The sequence below is a fragment of the Rosa rugosa genome, chromosome 5 (genome assembly GCF_958449725.1).
Source record: "Rosa rugosa chromosome 5, drRosRugo1.1, whole genome shotgun sequence".
Taxonomy (NCBI): domain Eukaryota; kingdom Viridiplantae; phylum Streptophyta; class Magnoliopsida; order Rosales; family Rosaceae; genus Rosa; species Rosa rugosa.
The window spans coordinates 12,134,358-12,151,098 of NC_084824.1; the positions used below are offsets into that span (position 1 = coordinate 12,134,358).

Consider the following 16,741-nt stretch of genomic DNA (forward strand, 5'->3'; position numbering starts at 1 on the left):
ATTAATTTAAGTTTGGGTATACTGTTGGTTTTTCGACACAGATTGTTGATTTGCTTGTAGACTGACTAGTTTAGGGTTTCCCTAAGCCTTAACCAATGAGTACCGTAAAGTAAATGGTTATTTTGAGCCATCTAAGTAAAATGAGTGTAAATTTCTATGGACGTGGCAGGTTGGTTGTTTTCTTTTTGGTTATAGGCCATGTTAATATTGGCTTTTGACAGAGGAAATCTTTAGCTCCTTGCATGGAAGGAGCAAAGCTATGTTTTCTTTAATAAGATAGCCTTGCGTACTATGGCATCAGGAATTACTTTTCCCAAATGAGATGTAACTTGTAAGGCCCTGTAATATTAATATACATCAATATTTCCATTTGAATTTGAATTTGCTTTCTGCATAAATTTGGAGAAGGTCAATACTCAGGGCAAGCAGCAAAATTGTCTTTGGATGCCTGTAACCGGTTAAACACCTTGTAAATTTGTAATCAAGCAGCAAAAACGTCTTCAACATTTGCCAACCACTTTTATTCAAATTAATTTGAAAAACAACCCCGGGCGTCTTCAACAAAGGCTGTTGATCATTGAGCCTCTCATTCATCGGTAAAGGGTCAATGATCAATTTTAGCCTAATGGGCTAAACCCTCTTGTAACGGTGTTCTTGTATCTGAAGCTACATCTGCTTGGATCAAATTCAAAAGCCTAATGATAGACAAGATAGACATATTCAAAGAGTATAATCAGAGAAAAAAAAAAAAGTAGTGTAGAAACAAGGGCATGAGCAGACAAGCGTAGCAATAACTCAAAATGGTAATACAATATATGACCCCCTTCGAGTGGCAGATGTCTTAAGGGTTAAGAATGTAGAATTTGTTATCAAGTAGTATAACATAAAAGTAGTAGAACATAAAAGAGAAGATGAAGCTACTACTTTGTTTTGGAATGAAGAAGCGTTTATATGTATTTGTCTTTCATCAATATCACTGAGCAGGGCGTGAAGGTATTTCATTAGCAGTCTTGGATCGGAACTAATGGCAGTTTGCCGCCATATACATCCGGTAGTTGGCTCTCATCAATATCACCGAGTAATGTGGAGTTCAGCTTTTTGTTCTCAACAAAAATTATCTGCAAGGATATATGGTAAAAGACTGATGAGTTGAACTAGGCTGAAGATGATAGTAACAATTACTATGAAATATCAGTTAAATATGCTTCCTTCGTTCATTCTAGATAACTCATATAACTAATAACAGAACAGAAAAATTCCTGGGATGCGAAATGTTTCAAGTCATGCCAGAGTCACTATATCATGATATGTCTTTCCTCCCACTATCCCTAATTTCTATACATCAACCTTATTTCCACACCATGTTTACTGATTCAAATCTTGTCCATCCACAAACTGCTTTGGCTGATGAGAGACTCATTTCCTGTTTTTCTGCCCTAAATGTATGATGCTTCTCTTTTAACTATATTTAAATCTTAGCAGTTAGTATCCAATCAACCCTTCGATTTTTTTCCCAGTTGAATAGGTCGAGAATTGTCAGCAGAACCTTAAACAATGGAAGCAGTGTCTCCATTCATTTTTAAATATGGCAGCACATATGCAAATGGGCATGATCATGTAGTTCCTGATACAAACTACTTTACCTTTTTTTTGGTTTTGTCATCGATAAAAGGGTAAACCATCTTCCAAGCAGTCATGAATAGGTACGGTGAATGGACAATAAATAACTTGCCAAGCCTCTCCGGATAGCAATCCTGTCCAGCTTACAAATATGTGTTATTTACTTATCAGGTGAGATTAAATGTTTATTTATTCACCTAACCAATTGATGAAATCACTTGGCATCTTATTTGATGAAAAGGAGCAAGCAACAGCGAACCTGTAAGATTGTTAGAGCTGCTAAGTATCCACGAACATCACTGTTGGCATACCCCCATCCTTCAAGATCTGCAATGGATAAAAACTTTTCCTGCCCCGCTGGCATTCTGAAAGATAAAAACAACAGTCAATATCATGGTTACTCTCTGGGAGAGAAACTGGCTACGAATTCAAACCTAATTTCATCCATATTAACTTCAGCACTCAATTTCTCGAACAATTCTAAAACATCAATAACCCCTTTCCTTTTTTTGGTGGTTACAATAACCCATTAAAAATCTGATTGAGCTGATTGAACTACAAATAATGATGTGCGTTACCAATGGTATAATGATGTGTGAGCTACCTGGCACATATCTTCTCAAGAGTGTAGACTACAAAACCTGCAAAGGAAAGTAACAAAATTTAAGGTGAATGCAAGTGATATGGAAGTTTAACTGAATGTAGGTCTCAATATTTGATACTCTAGTATCAGAGCCACATTATATGCAACCACTGCAAGTGGCCTAGTGGTTCTTGCCTAGTCGGGTGTGCTCCCCAACCTAGGTTCGAATCCCGAAGCTGTCAAAGTGGCCAGGCACTGGGCTGCAATGCACAGTTGAAGCATTTCACATACCCCGAAGGGGTTTATCTTGGGCCTAGGAAGCCTTTGGGTTCCCCTTGACAAAGTCAAAAAAAAAAAAAAGAGCCACATTATATGCAGGTCTTAAATATATCGTATATTTCCCTAAATACTGTAATTTCGTGGTTTCTTCTGAAAACAAAATTCTCAGAGGCACATACGTTTAAACTCCTCTAGCTTGGTGTGCTTATGCCTCCCACCATAGACAACAACAATGGGGCGCCCCTTCTTGTCCACGCCTTGCATAAACAACTTGTTATGAGCTAGTTCTCTTGGAATCTCCGACTCTGAGATGGAACCATTTGGCATAAATGCTTTCCTCCAACTCAGGTACTTGAGGAAGAGGTTAGAAGCCTTCTCAATGTCATGATCACGAGCCCGAAGAAATCTCCGGATCATGAAATCATCCACTTCCTGCACACCAGCATAATGCACATACAGGAAGAATATCAACAATGTGGGCATTCAATATACATATAAGGTCCTCATTGTGAATTGGGTATGCAAAATCTTTGCATTAAACACTAATTTTGTTTAACACAAGTAGTAGTGGACTGAGGAATTGTATACAAGGAATCTATGATTTATCAACATTACATACCATATATATTGGCAATTTGAGCTCAAAACAACTTAAAAAGGAACCCACTTTCATTTCCTTCCAACCCACTCTAACCATAAAAGCTGAATCACAGTCAAAGCTTTAAACTTTAAGCAATATTAGCAGTAACGGATACAGTGATCAACCAAATTCAGCATCAAGATTAATTTTTTTAATTTGACTTAATTCTCAAAACAAGATTGTCAACAAAAACAAAAGTAGCAGAAACAAAAAAGAGGAAAGAGAATCCAGTTCCAACCTTGGAGGAGGGATCTTCTCTTTCCACAAGGGCTCTCATGATCCCCACTTTGCTTTTCTCAATCTCACTGCTTTCCAAGCTCTGTTGCTCTTCCATTCCCTCATCTTTCCCATTGGATTCCATTCTTCCTTTACTTCTTTTTCTTCCCCACAACAAAACCCAGGTCTCCAAATTCTTATTAAATATGATGAAAGTGAAAAGATATGGATGACTTTAAATGCAGGCAGTTGTGAAAAAGGGGGAATTAAGATGGATGAGCTGGGTTGCCGACCCATGGAATTTAACGGACCCTGGAGTTAGGAGTGACCTGGCGTTAAAGCCAGACAGAGTCGTCGTAGTCTTAATGTCGCTTTGAATGTGATTCATCTTCAACTCCATTATTGACCATAACAAATGGAACTCCATTATTGACTCTTCCTTCTGCTCCGTTTCTTGGTTTGATCGAAAGTAGGGCCTTTCATGGAGTTGGGTACAAAACATAGGGCGCCCTTGACTTTTCTTCCTTGCTTTTATGTGGAGTTGGGTTCATTTCAACAAATCCCCTAAACCGTGATAGAAATTCCGTGAGGGTTTGAAACACACCAAATTGGCCTAAGCAAGTTTGCTTGCTTTTATTCACCAAAAAAAAAAAAGTTTGCTTGCTTTTGTATGGTTCACTCAAAACAACTTCCGACATACATTTAGTTAAGTTGTGGCACAAGCGTTTAGGTCATATGCGATAAGAGCATTCTCTAAGTTGGGAGGCAAGCAAGAAGGGCGATGTGAAAATCAATCGTCATAATATCAACCATAACTCCCTAAGTGTGAGGATTTGAATTGTTTTCCCCTGTTTCTCGTAATTTACTCAAATAAATAAAACTACTTACGATACTTGGACGACCATGCACTCAGTTACCAATGGGTCATAAAATTACCCTAGGCAACCATGTTAAGAAATTTGTGCGAAAGCGGCAAGTTATTCTTACACACAATGTTCAATAGTGCCTATACTCCCCCCACCAAGGTGGAGAACAGGTATAGAGATTTAATACGAAAAGTCTCACATATGATACCATTCCTTATAATCAAATAATGATTCTTTGTTTCTAATGTGAGATCTCAAATTACTCTAATCTAATCCATAATTTTCCAACAAAAACAACTTCCAATGTCTAGTTTGGTTCCCAAATTTCATTACCAATACTTGGAACATCAACCTTAAAATGTCGGGATGTCAGGTCGGTATATCAACCTTATTATTATATAAACACGGGCCAAAAAGATTTTAGGATTAGACGAGGCCCACTCCTGTAGTTAAACCAACCCATTTCTTTTTTAATTCATTTGTCATCAAAGTTCAACCTCTAGTAACCCCATTCCTTTTTAACCCCATTCATAGCTTTTGCCTTTTGTTACGTTCTCACTTTTACACCGCCATGTCACTCGTGTATAGCTAGCTATAGAATATAGATCAACATATTTGGACAACTTTGGGACTTGGTGGCGGGAAATCAACGACAGAGGTGACTTCTATTTTCTATAACACAGAAAAGAGTTTGGCGCTTTATATATATTCATCCATCAGAGTAAAGCTTGTGAAATGGACTGGTCATCAAACTAGCAAAACAAATGCAGCTTTCAATAACGATTTGTTACGTGGTTTGCTGCAAATCCCATTTTAAGGAAAATGGACCTTCACTGTTTCTTCAAGCAATTCCTCTTTGAATTTCTCTATCAATCCTCACCTGATATCAACCATTTATTATTCATATTCAAAAACCTAGAGTCTAAGAAAGCTTCCCAACTACTACCCCACACGACATCCCAACCATATGGCCTTGTTCATATATTCTGCCTTTCCGGTCTCTCTGACATGAAATCCGGGAGGCCCATTTGGATTTTCAGTCTAATCAGGTATCCAAGATGAGAATGGGAATGTGGGTGCTTGCTCTTCTTTGTGTTTATGGTTTTGCTTGGGGAGTTGGTGCTGATAAGAATGTAAGAACCGAGAGAATTTCAGGTATGCCTCTCTTTGTTTATTTCAGTTTTGCTTCCAAGAAGATATCTTTTTTTGCTGTATTTGCCAATGTAAGCTGTAGTTCTTGTTTCCATTAAGCCCCAGTTAAGAATTAAGTGTTCAAACTCAGTGGTTCTGTAATTCTGCTTTCTCTAATGGGAAAGGTTCAGACTTTTTGGCATTTGATGACCTTATTGTAGGATTGAATTGGGGTTTATACAGTAACTTGCTTATGAACTATGATTATTATTAGTAGATTATAAATAATCATGAGAAATTGGAAAGAAGGTTCCTTTTTTTTTTTTTTTTTTTGGGATATATGAGCAGCTGGGAAAAGAATAAGAAAAAGAAAAATCTTGAGAAAGGCTTATATCCGTTCTAGCATTTAATATGTTTGATGTATATGTTTTGTACATTAATGCAGGAAGTGCTGGTGATGTGTTAGAGGATAATCCAGTTGGGAGGTTGAAGGTTTATGTGTATGAGCTGCCTAGCAAATACAACAAGAAACTCCTTCAAAAAGAGCCAAGATGTCTCAACCATATGTTTGCTGCTGAGATCTTTATGCATAGGTTCCTCTTATCAAGCGCGGTTAGAACCCACAATCCGAACGAAGCAGATTGGTTCTATACTCCTATATACACAACTTGTGACCTTACCCCTACTGGCTTGCCATTGCCCTTCAAATCACCACGGATGATGAGAAGTGCAGTGCAGCTCATATCTAGGAACTGGCCTTATTGGAATCGAACAGAGGGAGCTGATCACTTCTTTGTTGTGCCCCATGACTTTGGAGCCTGCTTCCATTACCAGGTAACCCTTCATAGTTGTAGCTAACCATTGTATTTGGGGTTAAAATAAAGCAGTATCTGAAGTTTAGAAACTTAATTTTATGAATTTGGAGTCTTGTCACTGCTAAAGAGAAGCAATGAGATTAAATCCAATTTGAAAATTTGACACAGTTGGAAATTACTCAATTTGATCATTATGGTTTTTCAGCTGTCATGCTTGCTTTGTTATGAGTCTCCTGGTTTGTCACTGCTAAAGAGAAGTAAACAAAACCTCAATGTGATTAAATCCAATTTGAAAATTTGACATAGTTAGAGATTACTCAATTTGCTCATTACAGCTGTGTCATGCTTGCTTTGTTATGAGTCTCCTGGTTTGATTGGGTCACCAATACTTCAGTATGCTAATCGCCATTTCCAAGGAAGGATATATGTGGAATGCATGGTTGGAAAGGAATAAAAATGGCTTTCAGTGCTTTTAGCTGTAACTATACTGAAAAGTGTAGTAGAATTTATACAATTCAATTTTACTATAGATGCAAACTTAAACACATTAGGCTACTTAAATGGAAATGCGAAGTGTTTTTGTTATACTTTGGTTCTTCATCAAAACTATCAAAACCATGCGATGTGTTTTTTTTATACTGGCCATAACATATATATGCTGGCATTCTGTAGGAAGAGAAAGCTATTGACAGGGGGATTCTTCCATTACTTCAGCGTGCAACATTGGTTCAAACCTTTGGACAGAGGAACCATGTATGTTTGAAAGAGGGTTCGATCACAATTCCTCCCTATGCTCCACCGCAAAAGATGCAGACCCACCTAATTCCCCAGGAAACTCCAAGGTCCATCTTTGTCTACTTTCGTGGCCTGTTTTATGACATTAATAATGATCCTGAAGGTGGTTACTATGCAAGGTATGTTTGTACTAAACTTTCAGACATATTATTAAAGAACATTGTTTTGTCCCTTTGAATTATATGTTTATGCTGTTTTATGAGACGGCAACAACATGGATTTGAAAGTTTGTCCATGTATCTAGCCTCCATGCTTAATTTTCTTGACTCAATTGTAAGTCTCTTTTGACTGGCAGAGGTGCAAGGGCAGCTGTTTGGGAGAACTTCAAGAACAACCCTCTCTTCGACATCTCAACTGACCACCCAACAACATATTATGAAGACATGCAACGATCGATATTCTGTTTATGCCCTCTTGGATGGGCTCCATGGAGTCCGAGGCTAGTTGAAGCTGTGGTATTCGGTTGCATTCCTGTTATTATAGCCGATGACATTGTGTTACCCTTTGCTGATGCCATCCCATGGGAAGAAATCGGAGTATTTGTAGCCGAGGAGGATGTCCCTAACTTGGATACAATTCTCACTTCTATTCCACCAGAAGTGATTTTAAGGAAACAAAGATTGCTTGCAAATCCTTCGATGAAATGGGCCATGATGTTCCCACAGCCGGCACAACCAGGGGATGCTTTCCACCAGATACTTAACGGGCTGGCTCGGAAACTACCCCATGACAAGAGTGTTTACTTAAAGGCTGATCAAAAGAATTTGAACTGGACAGCAGGTCCAGTGGGAGACTTGAAACCTTGGTAATCAAAGCGGTATATTTTTTGAGCAAGGGGATTTTGAGTTCTCTACTGTCCATTCCCGAGTAATCAAATTGAAAATATGCTGGACTGTACTAAAAATGTAAAAATTTCTTCTTCCTTGCTGATTTTTGTATAGGAGTTGTTGGCATTAAGAAGATCCTTTCTGTTGGAATAGTTGATGCCTTGCATTTACCTTCTACCGTTGTCCTGTGTTTTTGTCTAGTGCCCATTATCAAACTGAGAATATGCTGTAACTTTAAACTTGTTTAATTTACTTCTGAGTTTTTTTTTTTTTTTTTTTTTTTTTTTTGATCAGGTGAAATATCATTCATTAAACTGCAATTACAACGTTGCCGCAATTACAGCACCCAAATACGGGCTTACAATCGAGTAAAACAGCAACTAGTACTGCACAAACTTACTCTGAAGACACTAAAATGAGCAGTCAATGAATTCAACGACGAAGACTGAATTGGATGGCTAATCGAGTTAACTAGGCCAAAACAAATAGCATTGTCGGGGATGGGGTCAAGCCACAATAGATAACTATAGGGCGGGCCATCCCAGGATCTCCCGGAAACGTCAGCACAGGCTGAGTTTTGTATAGGTTACTATCATCAGCCTTTTTTTTTTAGCAGATTCTTTTGGGTGTGGAGTGGTAGATGCCAGGGATATGCTTTATGCTATGTAGTAAAAAGTAACAATCTGATGTAACAGATGGACTCCCTGTCTAAAATGATGTCACATTTAAGGGTCAGACTGATGGGGTTGTGCACCCCCTAACAATGCGATCACTTAGCCCTTGAGCTAACATAAGGTCAGATACTTATACATTTGATTAATTGAATGAGCCAAGCTTTGAAGTAAGTCCCCATTTTCATTAATTTTGATTTTTTGTCCCTCTAAACATCTGAAATAGTGGGATTAATTAATTAGTTCAGATTGTGTTTTACAGTAACTATCCTACTTTCAAGGTCCTATTCCACCTACCACCACCTTGCTTACCTATGCCTCTGTCTATGCATGTCTTAAAAAACAAGTTGCCATTAGATCTGCATAGTATCCTATCCCTGTATTAGTATAATCTAGATCCAGAGCACAATAATTCTTTTTAGTAAGATAAGGGGAGGGAGGGATTGACCAGAATTTGGTACCCAATTGACCTCTAGCTTAGATCCACACTAACTTTTAATGATAGTGAATATAAAGCAAATATTTCTAGTGGCTGAAGAAGTGACCTAGCTATAATAAATTTTTCGCTCCTCTCTCCTTTTCAATTCTATAACATTCAATGAATAAAACCCAGATTTGCACGGGGACTGTTAGTAGCCAATCGTGGATATACCAGAAAGTCTTTCTTGAAAACTTTGAACTGTTTGTCAAATTATTCATGCTCTGAATCTTGAAGAGTTCATTACATCAACTCACACACTAGCCATGACATCTCACATCTGTATTAAATATGAAGGCGGGTGTATATGTTGAGGATGCAGAATATGATGTGTAACTGTGTTTTTCTTCCGGTGCTGAGATTGCCACATGAACATGTTTAGAGTTGTAGATTTTTATCCGATGTATTATCTGTTTATTTGTGAATAGAACACTTTTCGCAAACAAATTGTATTTTTCTTCCGTACTTAGATTGCCACATGAATATCTTATACAATTCTTAATCAAGCATTTAATGTATATTTGTGTCCAAATTAAGGTAACGCAAGTTGTGATCAAATGCAATTTTGCAAGTCAAGGTTGACGAATAGAAGAAGCGTGTTTCCAACTTTCAAGAGTCGGTTTAATTAATATATATGTACGTTTACATGACATTCTAACGAAATTCAAAATCAAATAAGTTGCAAAGTTCATGATCTTTTCCTGCTTATAATATTTGCGCCAGATTCCTTCTACATCATCAGTATAATAAAGCCACAAAAACATTGAATGGTTGCAAATATAATTAAGCCATCTGTCCATCTATATAGATTACGTTCAAGTGTAAATAGGATTTCAAATTTGAATAGACAAGCCATATGGCATCTAAACTAGATAGTAAAAAGACCAGAAGCCGCAATACTCTCCTAGGGTTAGGGTTTGCGTCTGTGAAAAAAAAAAAAAATTTTCAACAAAGGATGGCCTCTGTTGATGCAATGGCAGCAAGACTTGCCTCCTCCCTCGCTATTGCAGATGGGATGGGAAGCGGTCTGTTGATCTGCGTCCGTCCAAGGGACTGCGACAACCAGAGGTTTTTATGCTTGGAAAGTTATTGACTGCAAGGGACTATGCACGCCGGTCTTTCATGGGGATGTTCAGATCTACGTGGAGGACTAATGGTACTCTTCGTATCGATGTGGCGGGTGAAGATGATCGTGTGTTGATTTCCTTCTCGGATCCGATCGACAGGGCTAGGGTTTGGAAGGGCGGTCCGTGGGGTTTCAATCGAGCCCCAATAGCGCTGGCAGAGTATGATGGGGTGAGCCCCGTGATGTCAGTGCCGCTGGAGAAGTCATCGTACTGGATGACGTTACTGGGTGTTCCTCCGGCGTTTCGGTCGGAAAGAATCATGCGTCTTATAGGCAGCACCATCGGGGAGTTTATGGAATTTGACCGGACAGCTTTCCGGACGAGAGTGCTACGAATCCGGGTGGAAATTGCATATGCGACGCCATTGCTGCTCCGACGTCGTTTCTGGGTTGAGGATGAGGTCCAGTTTGTTGTACAATTCAAATACGACAAGCTGTTTGGCAGGTGTCACCGCTGTGGGCTCGTTACCCATGTGGGATTGCCATGCTCCGGGCCGGAGTTGCTGGAGGATGATCAGGGGCCATTAGGGACGGTGGCGCCGCCATCAGCCTTGGCGGTACTGCGTGGTAGACCGGAAACAAGTGCGACTGCAACTAGGGGCTTGGCAAATGGCCAAACCCTAGTTTTCCAAGCACAGGTTCCTCGAGTTATTACAGATGTCCTCCTACAGCAGAAAGCTGGGAACATGCACCGAACTACACGACATGTGCACATTCGAGAACTGGCGGAGCCCCGACAGGAGGTCCCAGCCATTACAGGGGTGCGTCGTCACCGAGAAGGAGAGGAGGTACTCATCTCTCCTAAAAAGCTTCGTCTCAGCTTGGCTATAGGTAAACACAACCTAGATGCAGTGACTATGGGTCTTGTTGACGCACATACTGGTGCTATGGAGAAACCAAAGAGAAAGCGTGGACGTCCTGTCGGAAGTCTCAACAAAATGCCCTATGGTACTGCAGGCAAAAGCAAAGTGGTCAAGAAGGATGAAGACCAAGGTAAGCAGAACAAGAGGAACAGCACGAAGACCAACCTGTTGCCGAGGTTGTTGGATGCTGAAGATGGAGTTAATTCCAACCCTAAGGGGAAGGAGTTGGCTCTTATCTAGTTCTCGTATCATTTAGACATTCTGAATGCAAGTCTTGTTTAAAGGAGGGTTAAATCTCTATAGGCTTTTCTAAGATGTTTCTAGTTTGCTTTTGTACCACAATGGCGTGTTGGCAAAATAGGCTAGATGATTGATTTTGCCTTAGGAAGCGAGGTTTGTCTTGCTTAGTTAGGCTTGTGTTCAGCGAGCGTCCCTTAGTTCTTAATGAGTTTTGTTAGGCTTAGATAGGTTCTCTTGGTCATCGACTAGTTACTTGTGTAAGCTTTGTAAGCTCTGGCCTGTTTTCATGGTCTGATTATTAATGCAATCAATTCCTATTAAAAAAAAAAAAAGGATTTCAAATTTGAGTATGTATACCTAAAATTCAAAATAGCAAGTTGGTTATTTTTTGAATAACTTATTCAACGAGGAGTATATCAAAATGTCAAAAGATGGATGGATTATCATTCGAGAAATGCATACGTCAATGATTACCTAGCTATCTAATCGACATATGCAAATGCAATGCCAACTTTGTACTCTATTAGAGATGAAAATTCTAATTCTAAACACAAACTACCTTAGCAATGCTACAGACACCAAAAAATTATACCAAAAAGCAATACCAAATGACATGGCGTCTGAGTTGGCGTTTTACGTGTCATGACATTCAATTTAATAATTTCCAGCAAATTTCATTGATTTTATCTAGAAAACTAATTAATCAGCAAAAGAGAATAACGTGATTCACCAAACAACCAAATCTGCTACCGCCCGTTCTCAAACAAAACAACCACATCTGCATAATCAAAAGAGCAAGAAATCAAGTGAATAGCGCAAAGAAATTACATCAAATCTGGGAGACTGTATATATAATAGTACAACTATTTCTCTCTCCCTCTAACAATATGAGAATTCATATTAAATTCATTTAAAACTCATTTGAAACCCAGTAGAGATGGATCTGGCCATCAATTAAAAATTTCTCATTTACTCCATCACTATATATCTCTATTTCCAGTAGGATAAAACCCACCACCACTAACAGTATATAATAGATCATTATTCAATTGTCAATGAACTAATGAATTAAGCCATAAACAACTTTGTATTCTATTTACTTTGTTTTGGTTGATGGTCTTTTCTTACAGTTGCATGTTAAAGTCTCCATGATTTAAGGGAACGTTTAGGTTCTTCATTCCGTTTGTTGTTGTTTATCATATACATTTTTTTTTCTAATTAAACAACAATAACTTTTACTTATTGATCTTTCCATTTTAAAGAATAAAAATAAAATATAAGAATACATGAGTTTGATGATATGGCACGCCACATCATTTTGTATAATTATTTGGGATCTCAAGCATTTTTGTTGATATCTTGACTTGATCATAGTTTTTTAGTAGAAAAAAATAAAAGAATTTTTGCCTGAATTTTTACTTTGGGTCCACCAAAATACCTTTCATTTTCTGATTCCTTTGTAAAATTTCTTTCAAGTTTGTTATTCATTTCCAAAACAAAGTTTTTCTATTTCATTTCTTTGAAATTTGTTATTTATTTCCCAAAACAAGGTTATTTCTATTTTACTAAAATTTCAAATCAAAAATGCTAAAAAAAAATAAAAAATCCAAATCGAGGTTCTATCTATTTCTTTGAAGTTCGTAATCATTTAAGTAATTTCTCCTCCACACACACCACTAAAAGAATATATTAAACAATTTTCACGATAACTCTCGTCCGCAAAATGTTGATCGTTATAGTGAACTAACTTTTTTTTCTTTCTAAAAATAAATACTTTGCGATTGAGATTTTATTATCTTAAATTATCCGGATAAAATTATCTTAAATTATCTAAACTAGGAAAATAGAGTAGGGCGTTGGCATCTATCTATCTATCTACATGCGAAGTGAAAAGTGAAAACCGCGCAGCTACCAAAAACAAATCGCAAGTGTGACCAACTGTTCGCATCGACCGATCATAAGAGTCACTGTCTCACCTGCCGTTTGGACTCTACCAAAAACCAATCTTCCCGAACCAAACCCAAAACACTAAACACAGTCATATTCATCGTATGTATCGTATCGCAATATAAGTAGGAAGAGCAAAAACCCTTTTCTTCTGTCTTCTCCTCTCTCTCTCTCTCTCCCTCACTCACCAACCCTTCTTTTCACTCTGTGTCGACTTTGTTGATCTCATAATAATAATTATGGGTTCCATTTCCAAGCTCTCCAATCCCTGCCCTGCTTCTTCTCTCTCCTCCACCTTCAACCCAAAAGCTTCCAACCCCAAGTGCTTGATCGGCTTCCTCACCACCTCCCCCAACAGCTTCACCTCCAAGGTCTCGTCCTCCAAGCTCTCCGTACGAAGCAAGCCCTCTCTCAGAGGCCCCTTGATGTAAAGTTTCAATCTTTGTTTTATATGTGCTCAAAGTTTTGATCTTTATTCTTTTGATCCCGGAAAGTTGTGTCTTTTTTTTGTTTTTTGTTTTTTGATGGTGGGTTGTTGATTGATTATTGGGTTTGATTTGGTTTTGTTGGCAGAGTGAGATGTGCTCAGGGTGAAGGAAATGGAAGCCCAACAAAGAAGACATATCTCCATGAGCTTTATGACAAGGAAGGGCAGAGTCCGTGGTATGATAACCTCTGCAGACCAGTTACAGATCTGCTTCCGCTCATTGATAGCGGGGTTAGAGGTGTTACTAGTAACCCAGCGGTATATTTTCACCTCTCTCTCTCTTTAGTTTTCTGAATCATACTTGATGCTATGACATGCATGGAAGATAGTTTTGTTGATATTTAAAGTCGAATGCGAGGTGGGGCTGGAAGTGAAATTGTTTACTTAAATATCTTGTTTGGTTTGCATGTAGTCCTTGATCTAAATAGATCTTTATAATGTGTGATTGCAGATTTTCCAGAAAGCAATATCAACTTCGAATGCTTACAATGATCAATTCAGGTATTCCTCTCAGTAATTAGTTATCCCAAGTGTTCCTGTTGTTCTTTTGGAGAAGTAGAGTCGGTTGTTTAGCCTCGGATTTATTAATAATAAATTAAGGATGTAGAGTACTCGTATATGTAATGGATTGCTAAGGTTAGGAAAGAGTCATTTATCGGACTGTACCAAGCTCTAACAAGAGGAATTAAGGCCAACCTAAGTGTGCTCGGAGCTTTTCTAAGTATAATAATATTATTATTCTTTTTTCTTTGTTGGGAGGGGTTGTGGTTGGATTCTTTTTAGTGGAATTACATGTATATATAAAGATCCCAAAAATCTGTTGGACTCTAATGGCTGTCTTAGATTTTCTAGTAGAGGGTAATACTTTTTGCAATTAGTTTGTCCATGATCTTCTGGTTGTAGGCTCTTGGCATCTGGGATTTGCTAAGTTGGATATATTATTTCGATGCTTTTCCAAAAAACTTCTCATGTTAGTAATTTCAATTAATAAAATTTGCAGGGAACTTGTACAGTCAGGGAAAGACATTGAAACTGCATATTGGGAACTTGTGGTGAAGGACATTCAAGACGCTTGCAAGCTTTTTGAGTCAATCTATGATCAAACTGATGCTGCTGATGGCTATGTTTCTGTTGAAGTTTCTCCCAGACTTGCTGATGACACTGAAGGGACTGTAGAGGCTGCAAAATGGCTACATAAAGTTGTTTCCCGACCCAATGTCTACATAAAGATTCCCGCTACCGCTCCATGCATCCCTTCTATTAAGGAAGTTATAGCAAATGGCATTAGTGTCAATGTGACTGTAAGTCAACTCTATGCATCTTTTTTCATTCCCTCTATTTTTATTTTTCCCCTATACATCTTTGTTAGCTAGTTAGCTCATAGTAGATGGCCATTTGAAAAGGTCTGAAGAGACTATTAATACTCTGTGATGATATAAAATATCTCGCTGAGTGGTTGCTTAGGATATTGTGAATGATATTAATTTCTTAAACCATATTTGTCAGAAGCTAATGCTCTCTGAGTGATCTCGGAGTGGCATTCTCTCTTATTCATCCATATTCTTTTGTACTTTAATTCACATGCCTCCTTTATAAATTAGATACTAATACCCATATGTCAGAGTCTTAACTGTTACTTTATCTTAATTTGCATGTGCAGCTTATATTCTCTCTCACTAGATATGAGGCAGTCATTGATGCGTATTTGGATGGCCTTGAGGCTTCTGGCCTAGACGACCTCTCCAGAGTAACAAGTGTTGCTTCCTTCTTTGTCAGTAGGGTTGACACCCTTATTGACAAGTTGCTTGAAAAGATTGGAACTCCAGAGGCCCTTGACCTTCGAGGAAAGGTAAATCACATACTATACTTCCATTAGATTGCTGATTAATAAAACCTAGATGTTCGAGACTTGCTCATTTTTTGTGAGTTTTAAATGTTTTAGGCTGCCGTAGCTCAAGCCGCTTTAGCGTACCAACTATACCAGAAGAAATTCTCAGGTCCCAGATGGGAGGCTTTGGTGAAGAAGGGTGCTAAGAAGCAGAGGCTGCTGTGGGCCTCAACCAGTGTCAAGAATCCCGCCTACCCTGATACTTTATATGTTGCTCCTCTCATTGGTCCTGACACGGTAAGTCATTTCCAACCTGATATCTGGTGCTTGATGGTTATTGCTTATTATGATCACATATGTCAGCGATGATGATAATTTGCTTTAATTGATTTGAGTATTTAAATTTGTACTTTTCAATCTTCATTTGTTGATTAAAATTGCTGAATGTTTGATTCCAATTTTCCTTTTGCAGGTTTCAACCATGCCCGACCAAGCTCTGCAAGCCTTCCTCGATCATGGAACTGTTTCAAGGACAATTGATTCCAATGTATCAGAGGCTGAAGGCATTTACAGTGCCCTTGAGCATCTTGGAATTGACTGGAGCTATGTTGGTAACCAACTCGAACTTGAAGGAGTGGACTCTTTCAAGAAGAGTTTTGACAGCCTGCTTGATACTCTGCAAGAGAAGGCCAACTCTCTTAAATTGGTTAGTCTGTAAGGTGATGATTACTTATCCAAGTCAATAAAGCTGCTGGGGGTTCCATCTTCCTGTAAATTTAGTCTGAGTGCTTTGTAAGACGATAATTATGTTTTGAGGAGTTCATACCAGCTTCTTAGTGGTGTGAGATGCTTTATTTTGCTCTTGATTTAGTGTTTGGCACTGTTTTTTTTTTTTTTTTTTTTTATCCTTTCCATATACCCACTTTCCCTCTTGATGGTACTGTGTGTGATAAGTGAAAGTCAAATTGTTGGGCAATTTTCTTCATGAATGAACTATAATATTCAGAGAGCAGATGGAAATTCATGGGTGATGTTTAATCTGGAACTGAGAATTATTGGCCAATTAGATGATGGTCATTGTTATCTAATGCTGTTGTATTTTTTTTCTTGGTTCATGGGGTGAAAAGTTTTAAATACACATGCCTAACTACTTAATAAACACCCCTTAATACACCACACATTTAATTTTTCATTGTAATATTTCACTAAATACACAACTAAAAGTGCCTAAAATGTTCTTAATCTTAGAAACCATTAATTATCCTAGTATTTTGACTATATTAAGGCTACTTTTTGGTATCCGTTAGTATTAATTATTTGATATAATCA

At 38.2% G+C, this 16,741-nt stretch overlaps 3 protein-coding genes across 3 annotated transcripts; 2 read left to right on the forward strand and 1 right to left on the reverse strand.

Moving 5' to 3' along the window:
• Positions 1–771: 771 nt before the first annotated feature.
• On the reverse strand, positions 772–3,773 carry LOC133710795 (uncharacterized). Its single transcript, XM_062136925.1, has 6 exons — positions 3,361–3,773; positions 2,662–2,914; positions 2,225–2,261; positions 1,880–1,985; positions 1,644–1,754; positions 772–1,118 (listed from the first exon to the last, which is right to left on the reverse strand). The coding sequence occupies exons 1-6, from the start codon at positions 3,481–3,483 to the stop codon at positions 1,002–1,004; spliced, it is 747 nt and encodes a 248-aa protein (XP_061992909.1). The 5' UTR covers positions 3,484–3,773; the 3' UTR covers positions 772–1,001.
• Positions 3,774–4,987: 1,214 nt separating this feature from the next.
• Positions 4,988–8,043, forward strand: LOC133712547 (probable beta-1,4-xylosyltransferase IRX10). Its single transcript, XM_062138643.1, has 4 exons — positions 4,988–5,359; positions 5,781–6,169; positions 6,823–7,064; positions 7,241–8,043. Exons 1-4 carry the CDS (start codon positions 5,263–5,265, stop codon positions 7,752–7,754), a joined length of 1,242 nt encoding a protein of 413 aa, XP_061994627.1. The 5' UTR covers positions 4,988–5,262; the 3' UTR covers positions 7,755–8,043.
• A 5,151-nt stretch (positions 8,044–13,194) lies between these two features.
• LOC133709723 (uncharacterized) lies at positions 13,195–16,282 on the forward strand. Its single transcript, XM_062135558.1, has 7 exons — positions 13,195–13,524; positions 13,671–13,842; positions 14,036–14,085; positions 14,585–14,885; positions 15,245–15,433; positions 15,527–15,709; positions 15,885–16,282. The coding sequence occupies exons 1-7, from the start codon at positions 13,337–13,339 to the stop codon at positions 16,128–16,130; spliced, it is 1,329 nt and encodes a 442-aa protein (XP_061991542.1). The 5' UTR covers positions 13,195–13,336; the 3' UTR covers positions 16,131–16,282.
• Positions 16,283–16,741: the final 459 nt, after the last annotated feature.